General features: G+C 38.6%; 1 protein-coding gene and 1 long non-coding RNA gene across 4 annotated transcripts in view; one reads left to right on the top strand and one right to left on the bottom strand.

The window, feature by feature from the left end:
• The window catches only part of KDM3B (lysine demethylase 3B), a 52,455-nt gene extending 37,110 nt beyond the window's left edge, over positions 1 to 15,345 (top strand). For all 3 annotated transcript variants that reach the window (XM_083798282.1, XM_083798283.1, XM_083798284.1), the window contains exons 17-24: positions 3,868 to 4,039; positions 6,824 to 6,914; positions 7,000 to 7,130; positions 10,023 to 10,142; positions 10,643 to 10,782; positions 11,134 to 11,310; positions 11,820 to 11,954; positions 14,001 to 15,345. In XM_083798282.1, the coding sequence (XP_083654408.1) occupies positions 3,868 to 4,039; positions 6,824 to 6,914; positions 7,000 to 7,130; positions 10,023 to 10,142; positions 10,643 to 10,782; positions 11,134 to 11,310; positions 11,820 to 11,954; positions 14,001 to 14,081 (1,047 nt within the window). In that variant the 3' untranslated portion in view covers positions 14,082 to 15,345. The remainder of the gene's footprint in view (positions 1 to 3,867; positions 4,040 to 6,823; positions 6,915 to 6,999; positions 7,131 to 10,022; positions 10,143 to 10,642; positions 10,783 to 11,133; positions 11,311 to 11,819; positions 11,955 to 14,000) is intronic.
• LOC310881240 lies at positions 11,952 to 20,519 on the bottom strand. The gene is made up of 2 exons (XR_014572260.1): positions 20,344 to 20,519; positions 11,952 to 12,923 (listed from the first exon to the last, which is right to left on the bottom strand). It is a non-coding gene; the product is annotated as an uncharacterized lncRNA (long non-coding RNA).
• Positions 20,520 to 20,534: the final 15 nt, after the last annotated feature.

The raw sequence follows: 20,534 nt of genomic DNA, 5'->3' as shown, positions 1-20,534 counted from the left end.
TGCCTTCAGAAATCTATATGCATGAATGAGGTCTCCCCTCAGTCTTCTCTTTTCCAGGCTAAACAGCCCCAGTTCTTTTAGCCGGTCCTTGTATGACAGGTGCTCCAGTCCTCTAATCATCTTAGTAGCCCTCCTCTGAACTCACTTCAGTAGTTCTATGTCTCTTTTGTACTGGGGAGCCCAGAACTGGACAGAATACTCCAGTTGTGGCCTCACCAGGGCTGAGCACAGGGAGAGAGTCACCTCCCTTGACCTGCTGGCAACACTCTGCCGAATGCAGCCCAGGATACCATTGGCCTTGGCCACAAGGGCACACTGCTGACTCATGCTCAATGTGCTGGCCACCAGCACTCCCAGGTCTCTCTCTGCAGATCTGCTCTCCAGCAGGTCACCCCCGAGCCTGTACTGGTGCTTGGGGTTATCCCTCCTTAGGTGTAGGACCCTGCACTTGCCCTTGTTGAACTTCATGAGGTTCCTCTCAGCCCAACCCTCCAGCCTGTTGAGTTCCCTCTGAAGGGTATCAGCCACTCCTCTGAGTTTCACATACTCATTAATGACCTAGACACAGGGACGGACTTCAGCAAGTTTACAGACAGTAAAAATTTGGGAGCAATGGCTGATACATGAGATGGTTGTGCTGTTATTCAGGGAGACCTGAATGCCAGAGAACTGGACCAAGAGGGATCTCCTGACTTTCAACAAGGGGAAATACAAAGTCCTGCACCCCAGGAGGAGTAACCCCATGTAGCAGTACTTGCTGTGGGCTGACCAACTGGAAAGCAGCTTTATCTAGAGGGACTTTGTTATCCTGGTGGACGACAAGCAATGCATCCTCACAACAGAGAAGGCCAATAGCAATTTGGGCTGCATTAGGAAGAGCTTTGTCAGTGTCAAGAGAGGTGGTCCTTCCCCTTTACTCAGCACTGGTTAGGCCACACCTGGAGCAGTGTGTCCAGTTCTGTGTTCCTAAGTATGAAAGAGACATGGATTTACTGGAGCAAGTCCAGGGAAGGGTCACAAAGATGATTTAAGGGACTGAAGCATCTTTCAGGTGAGAAGAGGCTGACAAAGCTGGGAGTATTCAGGCTGGAGAAGGGAAGTTTTGTTGGAGTGTGTGGAAAATCTTATCAATGTGTATAAATACCTGATGGAAAGTAATGAAGAAGAGGGAACTAGACTCTTTTCAGTAGTGCACACTGACAGGACAAGATGCAATAGGCACAAATTAAAAAAAGGGAAGCTCAACCTGAACACAATAAACAGTTCTTCAGTGAGTGTGCACAAATACTGGAACAGGTTGCCCAGAGTCTTCATTCTTGGAGATATTCAAAGCCCAACTGGAGATGGTCCTAGGCAACCTGCTGTGGCTGACCCTGATTGAGCAGGGCAGCGGAGTTGGACTAGAAAATCTCAAGAGGTCCTTTCCAGACTCTGTGGTTTTGTGGTTTTTTTTTTTTTTTCAGAAGTTGGCAGGACTGAAGTAACATGCCCTTTTTGTTTTCTTAACCTTCACTCTTCTGGAGTTGAGGTTTCATTGCCACCTTCTAGATCTTAAAGGCTACGTGACGATATATTTGAAAAACAAAGCAACTTGTGTTATTATTCCCCAAGGGTTTTTTCTTCTTTTTTTTTTTCCCCTTCATGGAGAATTTTGAATGAATAGTCATCGTCATTTAGGGAATAAAATGGATACTCATCCTGTTAGAAGCCTTCACGGAACAATCCAGCTGAAGCAGTGTTTAGTTACTGGGGTGTTTTTAAACAGTGTATCTTTACAGGTGCTTATCTCTAACTTTTTGGATATCTTTGCCTAGAACTCTGATACTACTAGAATGTCTAGGGTCATATGTGCTCCTCGGATTGTACTTAGCTCTTTCTTCATGTAAATAAAACCAAGGTCCACCTTCAAATCATTGCTAATGTGTAAGGCACAGCTTGAAGTTGATTCAACCTTGCACAGACATGTGAAGTGTCATTTGAACATAGGTAGCAGTAAACCTAAAGTTTTTCAGGTGGCATAGTCCATGTACAGTTTCATTTTTTCCCCCTCTTCTCTCTAAGTCTTGCAGCTCTCTAGTGGTTGCAGTAAAGAGACTGAGACCCAAGTCATCGTAAACTTAAAAGTCTTTGGCCAGTGTTGGGAGGATTGTCTGGTATACCTTTTTCCTAGTATTGTTAGTTTAGGAAACGCCTTGAGCATTTATGGGGAGAGGCTACTCAAATCTTGGTTTGGAATGTGTGTATGTGGTTAGTCTAAATATCTTAAAAAATCATTTTGCAAGTAAACAGGTGCTTTTCTACCCCTTGATTTTGTACTAGAGAGTTAATGATGAACCATCATTATACATAAAGAATGAGGGAACTAGTTTAAAAAAAAATCATATCAGAATATGAAAATTTCATATTAGTTTGTTTTAATATTCTCGTGCAAATCTCTAGCAATTTCTAGTGGTAGTGGCATTTGTGCTTAAACAGCAGGGGTCGTGGGACTCAAGACAATTCCACAGGTAGATTGACCTAGGATTGCCGGACCTCCACCAAGCTGTTCTCTCTCTCTTCTACAACAGGACAAGAGGAGAAAGTAAGATGTAGCAGCTTGTGGGTCAAGGATAAAGACAGGGAGATCAATTACCAGTTACAGTCACAGGCAAAACAGATGCAACTTGGGAAAAAATAATTAAATTTCTTGGCAATTAATAACAGAGTAAGGCGATGAGAAACAAAGACAAAACTAAAGCACCTTAACTGCACCCACCCGTCCTTTTTCCTAGGCTCAACTTCACTCCTTCATTCCTGCATTTTCTACCTCTTCCCCCCCACACTGAGTGGCGCAGGGTGACAGTGAATGGAGGTGGCAGACAGTTCATAACACTTGATCTCTGATGCTCCTTTTTCCTCACCCTTTTCCTGTGTACCAGTGTGGGGTCCCTCCCATGGGATGCAGTCCTTGATGAACTCCTCCAAAATGAGTTCTTCCCATGGGCTGCAGTCCTTCAAGAACTTCTCCAGCATGGGTCTTTTCCACAGGGTGCAGTCCTTAAGGAACAAACTGCTCCAGTGTGGGGGTTCCTTATAGCCATAGTTCCTTGCAACAAGTCTGTTCCTGTATGAGCTCCTCTCCATGGGGTTGCATTTCCTGCCAGGAGCTTTCCCCTGCCTGGACTCTCCATGGGCCACAGCTTCTTTCAGGCCAGATCTACTTGAATCACTGTGGGCTCATTGACAAGCTGCATTGTGGAGATCTGCTCTGCCATGGTACACTACAGGCTGCAGGGGGGCAGCCTGCTTCTACCATGGTCCCCTCCAAGGGCTGCAGGGGAATTTCTGCTCTGGTGCCTGGAGCACCTCTCGTCTTCCTTCACTGACCTTGGTGTCTTCAGGGTTGTTTCCCTCGCATTTTTTTTTCTTGCTCCTTTCTCACCTCTGCATAGTGTTGTGTTTTTTTTTCTTACCCTTTCTTAAATACATTATCACAGAGGTGCCACCAGCATTGCTGATGGGCTCTGTGGTGGGCCTATCCTGGAGCTGGTCAGAACTGTCCATGTCTGGCACAGGGCAGCCCCTGGTCTCATCTCACAGAGACCACCCCTGCAGTCCCCCAGCTACCACAGTCTTGACTTGTAAACCCAAGACACTTGCCTTAAGAAGTCTAACATAGCATTGCTTCTAAGGTAACTGCAATTGCCTGGAACTGAAGCTTGCTCTGATTCTGGCTGTATCTTTGAACAAAAAACAGACATGGGTGAAAATAGATTTGTGGTGTCTTTTATAAAATAGTAGTCAGGAGTCTCAGCTCTAAAGAACGTTTGGCTGCATGTGTAAGAAATTTGGTTACAGTGGAGTAAGCATGCATCTTTGTATTCTCAGCCCGTGCTGGTATCTGGTGTCCATAAGAAGTTGAAGTCAGAACTTTGGAAACCAGAAGCTTTCAGCCTGGAATTTGGAGATCAAGATGTAGATTTGGTGAACTGCAGGAACTGTGCCATAATTTCAGACGTGAAAGTGCGTGACTTCTGGGATGGCTTTGAAATAATATCTAGTAAGTAATATCTATGGCTGATGAGTTTAACTGAGCAGTCTGTCTTGCTACCTTCAACTGCCCCTTTTCCACGTTTTCTCAAAAAAAAAAAAAAAAAGTTCTGGTAGTTATAAGTCTCATCCAAAGAAGCCATTGCTCCTTAGATGTTGCGCACCCTAGAAATTATTTTATTGAAGATGAAGTCTGGGCTGCCAAAGAAAACTTTGACATGTTATTTTGATATGTCAAAAGGTGATCCATTTAATGGGAAACTACTTTTTTGAACTTTCCTCAGTGAAATTAATCATCACTTACCATTATGAAGACAGTAAGTGATTTGACAACCCTTGCTCTACTTCCAACTTAAACATTTATTTTAAAACTAAAGGGAACCTGCAAAGCTAAAACAGACTGAAGGTTTTGAAACTAAAACTTAGACTTGATGGAACACACCAACTAAATAAAATACTTTTAAGTTTATATAAATTATGAATAGCAACGCTGTATAAATATTTCATGTGATAACGCATTACTAATGCTTGAGTTCTGCTTTGAGAAATCCTTCTGTCAAGTGTGCATGTAGAAGCTAACCAGTTAAAATTCCTGGGGATAAAACCACTCTGTCTTCTGCTGGTCAGATTAAACAGCTTCTGAAAAGCAGGGAACACTGTTTTAGATTGTACACACCTATATCAGTGGTCTTATATTTGCACATCTTAGGGTTGTGACGGTTTGTTACAATGCTGTTGGTTGTAGAACTGTTATCTATAAAATGATTTCCACATTTACTATGTGTACGTGAGAAAAGTTTTGAACTATTGGACAGCTTAATGGAATGCTTATTCAACAGCAAACAAGGTTATAGATTTTTAGAATCCCAATATTCCCTTCCCTAGTCATGTCTAGTCAAAGAATTGGCAATTTTGGGCTTTTTAAAATGTGGTTCCAAGTACACAGTCTTGTATTTTGTATCATTAAATTTCATGCTATTTCCATTATTACTCAGAAGTAAATGGCCTAGAGGGATATAATGGTATAGTCTTTCTCTGTATTAACTGTAATTGGCAAACTTCACAAACTTTTCACTTTTTTTTTTTTTTTGCCAGGGTAATTTGTGAAAGTCTTCAAGAAATGTTATTTCTAGTTTGTCTCTAGATAGGTTCTTTTTAGCAAAATCTACTGTTGAATTCCTTTTAGACAATGCCTTTACCACACTTTGTATGAGAAATGTTAGGGATCCAGGTTGGAAAACCTTATTATTTTTGCAAGTTTATTTTAAATACATTTCATTTATTGTTTTTCAGCCAAATGCAATCTCCAATTTAGAAGAGTATTATTTGCTGTTAGTCCAGAGTTTTCACATACTGACTTACAGAAAAATTGGGAATTATATAATGATTTTGACTTTTCTGCATTACATGAATTTTAGTTTTCTCAAATATGTGGATTTTTTTTTTCATACTGTCATTTAGCTATTGAAGAGATGCAGAACAGCCTCTTAATTTGGAGCTGGTATTGAGATGATCCCTTAATTATGCTATATGATAGTTTATTTTAGTTAATTTTAATCTTTTGCTTCTTACTTTAATATCTGTGAGTTCTAAGTGGACTTCTGGCAGTTCTAACTTTGGACCGTTCTTAGACCTGGCTTTCTTTGCTGGTCAGATTTCTGAATTTTGTTCTGTTTCATATAATTTATCAGATCATTATATTCTCCAAGTATCTGTTCATTCTGTCCTTTCCGGGTAGCCTTCCTACAAGTTTCTTATCCTTCCTTGGAACAAAGATCCTTGATGAATTCAAAATCTTGAATACGGGAAGTTCTGAAACATCTTTAAATTTAAGTCCTTGAGCTTTTCAGTTCACTTGCCTCTCTAAAATGCCTAGCTCATCAGAATTTGTTTTGTTTACATCTGTCATTTTGTTTTACATATATGCAGTTCTTCATTTTCATTTAAAACAGATCATTTTTTATATTGCAAACTAGGGCTGTTTTCTGCAGCCTGTTAATTTGTTATGCAGAAGTGATTCACAGGTCTCCAAGTCCTAGTTTCTTTTTACATACTTTCTCTTCCAGTACTGTCAGCAGCTCTGCTAGCTTACGCAGTCTGATTTTTGTTTGTCTGACAATCCTTGCTATGGTAGAAAATGATAAAGAATGTTACTTTCTGGGGAAAGAAAATGTGGAGGTAGCAGACTGCAGTCAGTCCTGTTTTCCATCTGATGATTTCTTGTAGAGTTGTGAAGAATCTGGTAAAGAGTGAACTCTGCTTCCTCTGTATGTTTTATGCATAGTCTTCTAAACTGCTACATGTATGCACTTCAGAATGCTTTCATAGCCATCCTAGCATCTGAGGCAAACTGCATTTGATGTTGAAACTAAAGTCTGTCTTCCTCAGTAACTGCCTGCTATTTAGCCTTTAAGCATGGTGTATCGTGGCTTCTTGTTTTATACTGAGGTTAGGATTGATTTCAGAGCATTAGACTTTGTTAAAGGCAGTAAGGTAAAATGCTTTGAAAAGCTTGTTTTCAGAATTGAATAAAAACTTTTTTAAAACTTAGTAGCTGTGCAAGATCTGTTAGACGTCTGCTGTAGATAATGACACAACCGCTGTCTAATTGTTACACTGTTATTTGGTTGTAGTATGATAATACTTGTGAGTGCTCCCCCAAGAATCAGGACTCATTTTGCTGTGCAATGTAAAAGGTCTTGCTACAAAAAACATATAGCCTAACCAAGGTCATGTGTCGTGTTAAAAAAAAATATAAAAATGACATGAATAAATCTTAATCTGTTTCTTACAGAGAGGCTCAGGTCAGATGATGGTCAGCCAATGGTACTAAAGTTAAAGGATTGGCCTCCAGGGGAGGACTTTAGAGATATGATGCCTACAAGGTAAGTAAACCTTAGCAGCAATGCACTAGAGATATATTGACAGTAGAGCAGAGGAAAGCATGTTTTTGTTCTCTTTGCTCTCTAGATTTGAGGACTTGATGGAAAATCTTCCTCTTCCTGAATATACCAAGAGGGATGGCAGATTGAATTTGGCCTCTAGGCTGCCAAGCTACTTTGTCCGTCCCGACTTGGGTCCCAAAATGTACAATGCCTATGGTATGTGAGAGTATTTCTGAAGATGTTGATTTTTGTGACTTTCTATTATTTTGAGGGCATATGCAAGACTGGCATTAATCAGAACTTTGAGAACTTATCCTATAGCACACTTCTGTTTTTTTTTTTTTGCATTCTTCGTGTGATCTATTCCTATGCTAGTCCTCTGATTCTTATATGTGCCTTTTTTTGTGTTGTAGTTTCCAAGCAATGTGATACAAGTTTGCAAACAATTATTATTCAATACATATAATAAGCATAATACTGAGACAGGATTCAATGAAAAGTTGATATCTTTTTGAGATCAAGTGCTACAGTTGAAAGGAAAATTAGCCAGTGGTTAAATGGGCTCAGCTTGGGCTTAAGGGAAGCCTGTCTTGGAGCTGGCTAGAACCACCAGTAATACAGAGCAGCCCTTGGTCTCATTTGGTAGAGGCCAGCCCTGCATCACTCTGCTACCAAAACCTTGCAACGTAAACCCAGTACAGTAATTTCTTTAGTGCTCTTTCAGTATTTAAGATACAGGGATGCAGTGTTTTTTAAGATCTTGAATTCCAATCATATATATATGGCTAGAGTAACAAGTCACCTGAGGACACGAAAGATTTATTGTTTCATATTTTTGGAATAAAATGTTTTAACTCAGTAATCAGGTGTAGGTTAGACTTATGCTGCAAGCCAATGTTTTGTATTTCTGAGAATGTGTTTGTGGGGTTACTTTGCTTTTTTTTTTTTTAGCACAACTGTATGACCACAAATAAAGGATTTAAGAAGTGGAGGGGGGGGGGGGGGGCAGGAATAACGAACTTAGGTAAAGTGAGTGGTTTTTTACAATATTTAAAGGTGTCCAATGTTTTGGTTTATGTATTATTAGACACATAAGTTGAGTGATGAAGGCTCTACACCAAAGAGCCTACACCTAGTTAAGCAATATAAAACTAAGAGTGCAGCAAGAAGCAAAGTAATAAGTAAAGTTTAATTTTTCTTTTTATACTGCTAGTTGCTGACAGCAGCAGGAGTGGATTCATTTTGTTAAATTTATCTTGAATATCAAATTTTCTTTTCCACTGTATAACAGTTCATGGAGGGAATGCTGATAGTATTTTTTAGCATGGAATATAACCCTCTAGTATTTGATCCTCTTTAGATGTATATATCTTAGTCCAAAGAGAGAAAGTATTATGCTTTATTTACTTCAAAACAGAAAGAAAATATTTAGCTAGGTCTGCCTGCAAAAAGGTTTTTGTACCTTTTTTACTTTATAGCTGCATTATAAAATAAAGGGGGGAACTAGGAGTAGGAACAGTAAGTTTGCCCGTGGTGAATGAGAATGTCCATGGTGAACTTTTCTAGTGTATTAAATGTATTTCAATCGTAAATATGACTTTGTTTTCTGAATGTGTGGTATAGGGAAGTTCTTAATGATGAGGTAAATTTTTTCCTGTGTTTAGCATTTTCAAGGACTATTCCCATTTTTTCCCATTAAGATGGGAAAATTGTGTTTGAAGCTTAGTTCTTAGTGATATTCAGTTACCTGAAAAAAGACACATTTATAGAAGTTGACCATGGAGAAATCCTATTCTATTCAACAAGTTTTGTGTGTATAGGACCCTTAAATATTGACCAATTTTATATATAAATACCTAAACTGTTTAATGTAAAAATTGACATTGATGATGCTTTTCCCAGCATACTCTGCGTGATTTAGATCAGTAGCAAATAACTATGGAAAGAATGACCCTTCTTTTATTATAAACTACTACTACTGGCAAAGCACAGTTTTGGGTCTGGAGGTTGTAAGAACCCTTACCTGAAGTCAGCAATTAATCTGTGTATTATGAATATGTCCAGTCTGTTTTTTGAACTTACATATTATGTTTATCCATATTTGTATTTTAGTTGTGCTTTCCTAAATCCATGTTAAAACTGTCTAAATTAGTTGTTTGTGGTTGATTATGGTGGGTACTGTACGGTGAGTTGAGCTACTGTTCCCAAAAACTTACATTTTAAATGAGAGAGAGATAATTGTGATGGTGATTCTGAAACACAATGGGTAGTCTCACGGTCATAGTTCTGTTAGTGTTTGCTGATATGACGTTTTTGTAATCTGTTAAATTTGTTTCCCTTGATACTTGCTAGAGGAGATGGTAAAACAAAAAGTAGAGAGAGTGCCATTGAAGGATCAGAGGAAGAGAGGAGAATGTCTTATGTGAGAAAGTGAAAGAATTAAGCAGTAAACATTTGAAGTCTCACTCTAGCCATTACTCATAGCCGCTTTAGAGGAATGAGTGTAAAGGTATAAGCACTTGAGAGTCTACAGGTGTTTTCCTTTACTAAATTGTAATCTGAATTGTTAACAATGATTTGGACAATAACTACTGTGAATTCAGTGGACCATGTGGATTTTACAGCTAAGTATGAAAAAATAATTAACTGCTGGAGGCGTATACTTGTGACAGTCCAATGATGTGGTACACAAAGGATGCTGCTAATACTAGTTATAGCAGATGAGGTTTCTCTTGTACTGCCAAGCGAAGGAAGTCAGTGCCAGAGAACGCATACTACCTACCTGTATTACAAAAGCAAAGTTCCCTACTGCAGATTATATAAATGACCCTCAGGGAGACAAAATTGTTGAGTACAAATTCAGTCTGTTTTTAAAATGCTTGTTTTCTCATAACTATACTTGCTGCTTCTATTTAAAAATAAAAATACTATTTTTCAGTAAACTTTTTACTTATGCCATATATGACATGAAAATTACTACAGCTGCTCCTTGACATTGGTTTCTGCTTTCATTGCTGCATAAAGGCAGCAGATTAGAGAGCTTTTTCAATAAGGTTAATTTTTTAGAAGCTTAAATAGGGTCTTATTTTATTTTACACTATTTTATAGGCTTAATCACTGCAGAAGACAGACGAGTTGGTACTACAAATCTGCATTTGGATGTGTCTGATGCTGTTAATGTCATGGTGTACGTTGGAATTCCCATTGGGGAAGGAACCCATGATGATGGTAATGTTTGAGGAAAGATGTTTTCAGTCCATTAAAAATCAAGTGTATATGTGAAACTATACTTTTTGTTGCTTAAGCTTATTGTAACTGAGAGACATAACCCAAATATTTTTGTTATATTTTTAGTTTGCTACATCTGCAGCGTGTATTTAAAAGCGCAGTAATATTTCATTGGTTCCCAACTGTCAAAGAAGCAGAGCTTTCATAGAAATTAGATGCATGTGCCTCAAGAAAGTAGGAGAAAGGTTACTTTTTCTTCTCCTTATATTTGAATAATTATAGCTAGTTCGGTTTGAATTCATGACTGAGTTTTCTTATTAGTTGTCAATCGTCACACTTCCTGAATTTTAAGGTGAAGCTTGAGGCACTTAGAAAGGGTACTCTAATGCAGCGGTTGCAGTGTGGCTGGATTTAGTGTCTCAAAAGGCTACTTCCTGTTCTGTATGTCAAAAATCAGAAGCTTCACAATCATATTGGTTTCATGTGGATTCCCCTTTCAGAAGTTTTGAAAACAATTGATGAGGGAGATGCTGATGATGTAACAAAGCAGCGAATCCATGAAGGAAGAGAAAAACCTGGAGCATTGTGGCATATCTATGCTGCCAAGGATGCTGAAAAGATAAGGGAACTTCTCCGGAAGGTATGTTTTTGACAAAGTCTTGAGCCTACATGGTATCTTGACAAGCTTAATTAGAGCAGCTGAATGATACAAATTGCTATTGACATCAAGTGCATACATATTTTTACACTGTCTTTGAAGACATTATTTTTTTTCCACAGGTCTTTAGCCTGGTATAGGATCTTCATGCTAATTACTAATGCATATCATGCTAGTTAAGACCTAAATGAACTTGATGAAGTAGCATCCCACTTTGAAATAGTTTAAAGATATGTTTGGTATGTGTTTTGGTACAGAGCTTTTTGTGAGACAGCAGTATCGAGGTACTGTGTCATGGTTCGTTTTCTTTTTTATCTTGTATCTTGGCCCTAGGTCGGAGAAGAGCAAGGCCAAGAAAATCCCCCAGATCATGACCCTATTCATGACCAAAGCTGGTACTTGGACCAGACCTTACGTAAGCGACTCTATGATGAGTATGGTGTACAAGGTTGGGCAATAGTGCAGTTCCTAGGAGATGCTGTGTTCATTCCTGCTGGTGCTCCCCATCAGGTAAGTATGCCAACTCTAGGCCATATTGACAAATCGAATTGAATTAGAAGCACAGTAGAACTGTGACTTCCAAATAACTGTTAGTTATTGTTGCTGATTTGTTTTTCTGTGTATGCAGTTCTTACAGGATCTGTTTGAATTGAATCTTTGTCATTATGTTAGTAAAAATGATAAAAATACCTGAATGATGTGTACTATAGTGTGACAGAATTAAGAAAATAATATTTAGAATGAATGGTTGGAAAACATTTCTGCATAGTAAAACTTCAGCATAGGGAACAGAATTCTGATGAAGTGTGGAGAACAGACGGGAAGTTATGTTTTGCAAGAGTAGCTTGTGAGGGAGGACAAGGGGACATCTGAGATGTCATGTATTTTGTTCTAACATTAGAGACACAATTTTATTTGAAACCAAAATAGGTTTCAATTCCTGTTTCTGGTAAGCAAATGCAGAAGAACCAAACATTTTGGTTTTATTTTTTGTATTGATTCTGTATGGTTTGTTGTAGGTCCATAATTTGTACAGCTGCATTAAAGTGGCAGAAGATTTTGTATCTCCAGAACATGTGAAGCACTGCTTCCGTCTGACCCAGGAGTTCAGACATCTGTCTAATACACATACAAACCATGAGGATAAACTGCAGGTAACCATTTTATGATGGTAGTCACTAAATATATCCTATGTTTGGCCACGTTTGTTTAGTATTAGAAACATGTAACTAATGATTTAAAACAAACGACAACAACAAAACAACTTTACACAACGTTGGAGGTTCTCATTTGATAAGTATTTCAAATAATAATTGTGTATCTATGTCTACAGTATCATATAAACAAAAATTAGTAATAAACTTCTGGCTTTCCAAAGAACTATCCCGCTACTGGACTAGTGCATGTGTCAGTTTTAATTAGTTTATAAATGGCTGAATCCTGAATAGCAGTGACATACAGCAGGAAAAAATCCTTACTAAAAAAGCAAAAGGCAATGCTTTGTTTTGAAGAGATGTTTATTTCACTAACGACACCTATATTTGTTTCTGTATTACCTGAAAGAGAGTTGCTGTGGACTGAAAGGCTTGCTTATGGAAACTAATCCTGAAAAGGAAAATGAAGTGTGTTTTGGCTTTGAAGAAGTGCAACTGCTTAAACCAGTAACTAAGCACAGAATACTATGTTCACTAAAAAGAAATAGAACATTGTATTTAAGGCAGTAAGTCATACATAGGGAAGACTGTAAGGAGGCCTTTCTTGATTTCACTGATACATGCCTCTAAAGAGTTAATATTTGTGTAGTTAACAAATTTTGTTGTCAGCATTCTTTTTGTATTAGCAATGTCATGGGTGTAAAGTGAAGGTGGAGCAGAAATCTGCTGAATGGCTTTTTCAAGAAAAGATGACTACTCAATATGTAACCATTCTCCAGTATGTCACCCAAGAATGTCAGAACGTACCAAGCTGATTCTCTCAAAGAATTTGGTGAAAATTTGCCATGAGCTTCTGTATGGTTTTGCATGAGATTTTAAAGTAAAGCAGAACTCTAAACACACGTCGTCAGGATTCATCTTCAAACACTGTAGCTCTTCAGCTGTAGTTATAAAGATGAGGAAGTGTGCCTATAAATGAATAGGTTGCAAAAAATGAATAATGCTCATTAGCCAAGTAAAAATTATAATAAAAAAGCTGGTTACTTACTGACAAAGTAGCCCAGTGAAAATGAATAGTGGTTACATTTAGGTTGGGTATTAGGAAACACCTCTACTCTGGGAGGGTTGTGAGGCATTGGACCAGGCTGCGCAGGGAAGTAGTTGTGTCATTACCCCTGGAGGTGTTTAAAAGATGTGCAGATGTGGTGCTTAGGGATGTGGTTTAGTGGTAGACTTGGCAGTGCTAGGTTAATGGTTGGACTTGATGATCTTGGAGGTCTTTTCCAACCTAAAGGATTCTGTGATTCTATGATTTGTGCCTCATAAGTGATCTTTGCAATGTTTACTTATTTCTCCTCATTTTCCTGTACTATAGTATTAGTGTATTACAACATTTTATACGTATGTATGTTTCTGTGATAGATATATGTATATGGGGTAGAATAACTCAAGTCCTTTAACTGTCACACAAATGATAGAAAAGACTGAGATCATGTGTATATTGGGGAAAAATATTGGCGCTTCACAGTTAGCTGAACTGGCACAGTTAAACTACTTGAAACTGAATTCTTATAAATCTGAAACAAGATATAGCTTTGACTGTTAGATAGCTCAACACAGAACAGAATACTGTGGTTACTAGTGGATTTTTCACCTCTAATCTTGCTTGCCTTTCTGTAAGATGCACAAGTTCCTTTTGGGCTTGATTCATATGTACTTGTAAGTGACTTGGATCAAAAGGACTTCTTCGAAGTCTTTGCATGACTTAAAAGTGTACTTCCTCATAGCTGTCATGAAGGAGAGGCTTTATCTTAAAATAACATGAATAAATAGGTTGCTGTGTGACCAAGTTGCTGTGTGTAGGTCTCTGAAATATTTGTGTAGTCTAGCTGTGACAGTTTAAACGTGTGCTGATATACTAAAGCCGTAATACTTTGTGTATACTTGCTAACTCTCACAAATTCAGCTGCCAGCATTGATTGCATAGGTATGTTAGACTCCTTGTTAGTCTGGAGAAGTTGATTATTTTTTTTTCTTCTTTTACAGGTGAAGAACATTATCTACCACGCAGTGAAAGATGCTGTTGGCACACTGAAGGCTCATGAATCCAAACTAGCTAGATCGTAGGAACTGCTAATTCCAAATGCCCTGTGAAGTAAGCCTTTTGCTCACAGTATATACAGGGACTGCACGACTGCCTCTGCAGGAGCAGAGGCTTCTCACTAAGAGCTGGTGTGGTCAGTATTACACACACTCTTCAGCCACTGATTTCTATGCTGCCTCAACGCTGAAGGTCTAATGGAAGGTTGCACCGTTACATGCAGAATTCCAGATTCTAATGAAAGGTGCCATGTCCCTTTCTTGTGGCCTTTTGCAAATTGGAAGAACATGGAAACCACTTGGTGTTCCTGCATATTATGAATAGAAATGGTGTAAAGAGTGTGGGTGTTTTTCCTCATGCCTAGTTAGTCTCCACAAAGTTAGAAGGAATTTGCTGGAGGTGGGTTGTCCTACTGCAGACTTAGTTGATAGCTGCTAAAGGAGTGTGACCAACAGTAGCCCAACTGCAGAAATTTAAGTAAACTTCACATGTGAAATACAGGCCAAGGAAAAAGATGAAGCTATTCTCTGCACTCCCCTTCTTGTAGCCATTTCTCTATACACTGTAGAGTTGCAGAAATAAAGGGAGAACCCACTTTTTTTTTCCCCAGAAGGCTCCAGAAATAGGAGAATTGTGTATTTAGTGAAAAACTAGGTTTGTAGTGAAACAGTTAATATTTCATGAAAGTAGATATTTTTAGTATTTTTGAAGTACCACAACTGTTCTTGGATTTTCAAGGAAAGGCGCATTACATTTAGTCTTCCTTTCAATAAAATAAAGAAGTGATTTTTAGAAAGCAGTCCAAAATAGCACAAAAACAGCCAAAGGAGAGTGAATAGAAATTGACACCCCACCTCCCTTGCCCATATTCCTCACCCACCTTCTCCTCTATCCCCATGTCTCCGCTGCTTCCTCAGAAAGAGAAGTAAAAAGAACTATGAACTCTGTTCTCATGTAGAGATGTTGTACATCTCTCCCTGCACTGGTAACTGCAGGCAATAGTTCACCCTAAACCAGTGCTTGCTGAAAACATCTATCCTTTCCAAAAGTGAAGGAAATGTTAACTTTCAGAATCAATTTTGTCCAGAACTATTTTAAGTAAAACGTTTCTGCTTGATAGAACTGTATTCAGAATTTGCTAATGTCAGCATTGATGCAATGGATTTCATTGTCTGGGTACATGGGGAAATATATCTACCTTATATCCAGCTGTACTGTAGTGCCACCTGCAGGCCTGTTAATATGTTCACGGTTATTTCATTTTTTTAAAATAAAAGTCATTTACTGTAACAGTCTGGGCAATTTCTTTCAGTTTTGGCCACTGGTACTCCTGCTTTGAGGTTATTTCAGTTTCTGCTAGTGGTAGTGTAGGCTAGCTGGTAATTTCTTGCCCTGGGCCTGGCTTGGGTATTTTAGGCCTGGGGTCCCAAATATATGCAAGCAGCATACCAAGCTGTCTCCAGACTCTTGATTAAAACTAACTCATGAGTTAATTTTGGCAGAGCATCTGTCTTGTCATAAACCACATCTCTTGTGCTGTGCTCCCTGCCTCTTGCTGTCTTTCTACCAGGCTGGGATTCAGAGCTGCCCTCTCTACTGAAGAAATAGATGGGCTTGTAAAGATTTCTTGGTTTCTGGCTTTGTAGATTGTGATGGCGGTAGCAGTTCTTTTCACTGACCCGTTGGCTGGCAGCATTTCAGGTTGATAGCTTGATTCGCGTAGTTTACTCTTTGGCTTCATACCCTTGCAGCTGTCCTTCAAGTATGGGCTATGCCAGTCTTCTACAGATTAAAAGGATTATCCCAGACCCATGAACCATTCAGCATCAGTATTATACCTGTTACACAGAGTTTCTTGTGCTCTCCTAATGGACTCTGTGCATACAAACCATTCTCAAAGACTAGCTGTAGTTGAGATGTTTCCCCCTTTTTGCATATGTATCAGCAATTATAAGAGTTAGATGAAGATCATAAGGACAAAGACTTCGCTGTGTGTAATACAATAGCTGGGTCATTCGCAGTGTGGTGATCTACATCAAGAGTTCTGCATCTCATAATGAGCTTTTGTTTGGTTTGAGTCTATCAAACATTGTTTTTGACTCTTGAATTTCCTCTTTAATAATTGTAGAGTACAGTTAATCTAAGGCAATATTCAAACAAAAACAGAGGAATGATTTGCACAAAAATTATAGATTAAAATTAAGAAATACATAGCAATCCAAATTTTAGATCATATAAGACAGGAAAAAAAATGTTAATTGATTGGTCAAATCAGCTCTGCTAACTTATATTTGACCACTTTTATCCTTTATCTGGATTGTATAGATCAAGAGGTAGAGGCTACCGCTTCTTTTGGCAAGTTTTTCCAAGTAGGTATTTTTTTTATAATAGGTACAGATTGGCATCTAGCTAGATTCAGAATCCACTTACCAGTTCTTGCTTGTTTTCTACCAAAGTAAGATTTTCAGTTGATTAAAAACTGTAATTGTCAGCTCCTAGAACTCTATTCAACTAATTAAAATATAACTGCCACTGTACAATAATTTCAGAATTTTTGAAATAGAATTTTCATATACCATGTATCAGCAAACATACATTTTTGTATATTTAAAATATGTAGATCATATATAAATATATATAACCATATAGAGAGAGACACATGTATATATTTTTATAAGTGTATATACATACTTATATATGTGCCTGTTTATATATAAAATCCCAGACAACTGAGGGGTTGGTTGTTTTGGTTTTGTTTTCTTTCAAACATCCTTAGCGTTTACATGACATTTATTCTACTGAATGTGGTCTTGCTGTTACTAAACGGAGCTGCATAAGACAGTGGGCAGGCAGCATTTTTTAATATTGGCTAACGCCTTGCTGTCTTTTAGTATCCTGTGGGACTACAGACAAATGAGAGAAGGGATTCAGGCTGTTACAGCTGTTTACCTGTCCAAGTGAATTTAGAGTGCATTCGCAATACAGAAGGTTGATGTGTGTTCAACCATGCAAAAGGGCATACTCAGCACTGTCATTTAGCAGTTTCACAGAGCCTTCAAAACATTACACAGGATACACTCATCTCTTTTTCTCAGTCTCAGATGAAGGGAAAGAAATGCCTTTTCAACCCAACAACTTCATCCCTTACTTGATGTTGATTAAAAATATAACAGTCAACAAAGGTTAATTTTGCAACATTTAATCATTTCTCTGTTTATAAACCGTACTCTGAGGAAACTGAACAAGGCAACATAAATGAGAAAGAAAGAAGTAATACATTGAAGGCTGTATAATTCATTTAATACCTGACAGATTCTGAGGTCACCTCTTGTAGAACCTGGGGATGTGGAATCAGGATTGTATTGGAGGGGAGTTAGGTGTTAAACAGTAAGTTGGATTTACTTGCAATACAAAGATGAAAAGTTTTCAGGCACAGATGCTCTTTAAAATGTATTGCTCCTGTGCATATTGGACTTTCCCTCTCTTTTCCTCACTTCTTCGGTTGTGAGGTGTTGGTTGAAATTTATTATGTGCTAGTGAATTAGTCATGCATCTAGCATATCTTACAAGTATTGTTTAGGTAGAAAATGAGCATGGAACTACACAGCATGGGAGTGAAGCATAGCATGAAAGCACCTGTGGACAATACATCTTACCAGTAAGTAAACCCATCTGACTGTCACCTTCAGCATTTCCCCTAACTTAAGCCACGTCTCTTTGGGTTGCATAGACCTGCTTGTGGTCGCTATCTCCCATTGCATCTCAGAGTCTGAAATCAACCCATAGCTTCCTTTCATCTTAAGTGGCCGTGTCTCTAAGATCCCGAATCTCAACCATTGAAAAACAGCTGCACACTCCCACTAGGCTTTTGAAAAATAACCAGGTACAACTCATCTTACTTTTGTTTATATCCCTCTTCCACCCACCTTGGAAGAACTTTTTATTTTATCTTTGTGCTTATATATAGACTCATACAAAAATGGTAAAGTGAGTTTCAAGATGCAGAATTAATAAAGTAAAGCTGCTTCCAGTATGAAGGTCTCTTCTAAACTAAATGGCTTCCAATCACAAAGCAAAACAGGTGAAAAAAGGAAATGTTCTCAGAATAATCTTATCTAGTTCTAGGTCCTTACTTCTACCATGTCAGTTTACATTGTCAATTTACACTGTCTCTGTTTTCCTTAGTCCTTTCAAGGTTTGATACTCTTACATTACAAAATGCACCTTTAAATTTCAGAGACAGGGCTGCTATTGAGATCTTCCACTTCACCTTCCTTCCTAAGACCTTTATTTATTCTGCCATTTTTTTCCAGAGCTACTGTGTTCTTCAGCACTGAGTAATTGTAGTTTCTATTCATTAGAGCAGCTTCTGCCTGAACCTCAGTTTTGGCAGGATCTCCGCATCTGACCTGGCATTGGTGTAAATGGAGCTTTGCTCAAGTTTCTCTGGTCAAGGAAGATATGATTCCCTTGCCTCATTGTTTAGGCCATAAAATGGATTGTTATTCAACTGTTTTAAACATTTGTAGAACACACATTTGTCATCAGTTACTTCAGCAGTAGTGTATCTGGTGGTAGAAAATACACAGCCTTAATTTGAAAACAATCGATGAATTGCTTTCTTGGATAAGTCTTACAATCTTAGTTATTCAACACTATGCAACATTACTAATAACTTAATAATAAACCATTCTATTTCAGTTTGACCTACAGTGGTCTTTTGTTACAAAAATAGCTTTTCAGTACCAGCAGCTTTTCCTTGTGAGAAGGTAATGAATTAATTTCTCATTCTTCTTCGTGATATGGAAAGAAATCAAGCTCCTTGTTGCTAACTATAAATTGCTAGCTTAAAATACTTTTCCTGGACTTGTTCTAAAGCTTAATTTGCCACTTTATAATGGACTCTCGCTTAAGACATTCACAAGACCACCTGCTTTACTAATGTCGATGCTCATATTTTGTTGTTCTTATCACTATTTATACCTCTAATTGCAAATGTTCCTGCTACTCCTTGGCACATTAAACAGTTTAGAACACTAACGCACATTTTCTTTGTGTGTCACATACCCATCCTGCAGTTACTCGGCACTTGCACTCTTTTCATACGTTGTACTCAACAAGTCTCTGAATTTTCTCTATTTGCATCTTTCACTCATCTGAACATGAGCACATTATTCAAGTACCAGAGCTGTTCTCTACCTGATCCCTGGCACAAAACTGGTGGGGATAGAAATGCAATTGTTCTGGTGAGGGAAGTGCAGGTTTGTGTTACTTGGATGTGTGAGGGCAGATTACTTTTATCCTATTTTGTAGGTCAATTGTGCAATCAGTGGTGTAAATTGTGCAGTCCCTTATGCAATCATTTTGTGGCCATTCATATCCAAAAGCAGACTGTGACAAAATGTTCTTTGTCACTGTCTGTAGTGACAGTTTTGTTTTCAGCTCTTGCATGTAATGGAAAGTTGCTGACATTGTGTGTTTTTCACCATTGCTCATTACCACTGAGGCTCATGCATCCGTGAGAAAATTCTTCCCTAGCAAATCACTGTTTTTGCTCCCTTTCTTTGGTTTCTTTCATTTTCAGAAAGGCTATTTGGCAAGTAATGAGATTTTGCCATAGTATATTCTTTAGTGTTTTGATGTTTATGTTGGTGGGGGGTGGGGAGGGGGGTGTCTTTTTTGTTAGCTAAAGAACTGCACGAGGCTTTCTAGCAAATCAATATATTTAATATTGAAATTCAGCTTCTGTAATGGTCACCTTAGTGTGATTCAAAGGTCTGTGTATTAAGCCTGATCACTCCTTGTCTGTAGTTTCCTTAGGGGTGCAAAACATTCAATTAACTCTTGCAATGACTGTAGAGGGTGATTCTCTTAACAGTACTCTCTGCTGAGTCGCTATAACAATTTTTGCTGCTCACTTTTCTGGCACGCTGGTATGTTTAGACATACACATGAATAACGTTTACTTGCCTCCCCTTTCAGACTTGTTTGTATAGGTAAGCAATCCTAGGCCTCTCATCTGTGATTCCTAGGAGCGAGAGCACTAGGCAACACTGAGTTATCCCGGAAACTACAAAGAACAGCTTTCATCCCTTAGGTTCGATAAGACCTCTGCTGTACCTGTGAGTTAATTAATTGTTTTACAGACAGTTTTCAGTGAAGCTGAGAGTTTTGGAAAGATTTTAAGTAGCCGATTTATTTGCATCATTTTGACGGCTGTTGTGTTGGGCCTCCTAGAGCAGGTAACTTCTAATTTTGGAAGATGGCTTCTTCCGCCGTCTCTCTTACCGCCTCCTGAAGCGTCTGTCACCTTGACTGATCACGCTTCGGTAATATTCTTACATTGCGCGTGTTACTCTCCTGCCGTCTCTCCAGCCGGTCCCCTTTCCTGCAGCACTGCTCTCCGCCCTGTCCCCCGGGGAGCCCCCCGCGGAGCTGCCCCGGCGCTGCCGCCTCCGGTCGCTTCCGGCGGGGCGGGG

The sequence above is a fragment of the Anser anser genome (genome assembly GCF_964211835.1).
Source record: "Anser anser genome assembly, chromosome: 14".
NCBI classification, from domain to species: domain Eukaryota; kingdom Metazoa; phylum Chordata; class Aves; order Anseriformes; family Anatidae; genus Anser; species Anser anser.
Note: the sequence above shows the minus strand (reverse complement) of the source record. Positions and strands in the feature narration are given on the sequence as shown.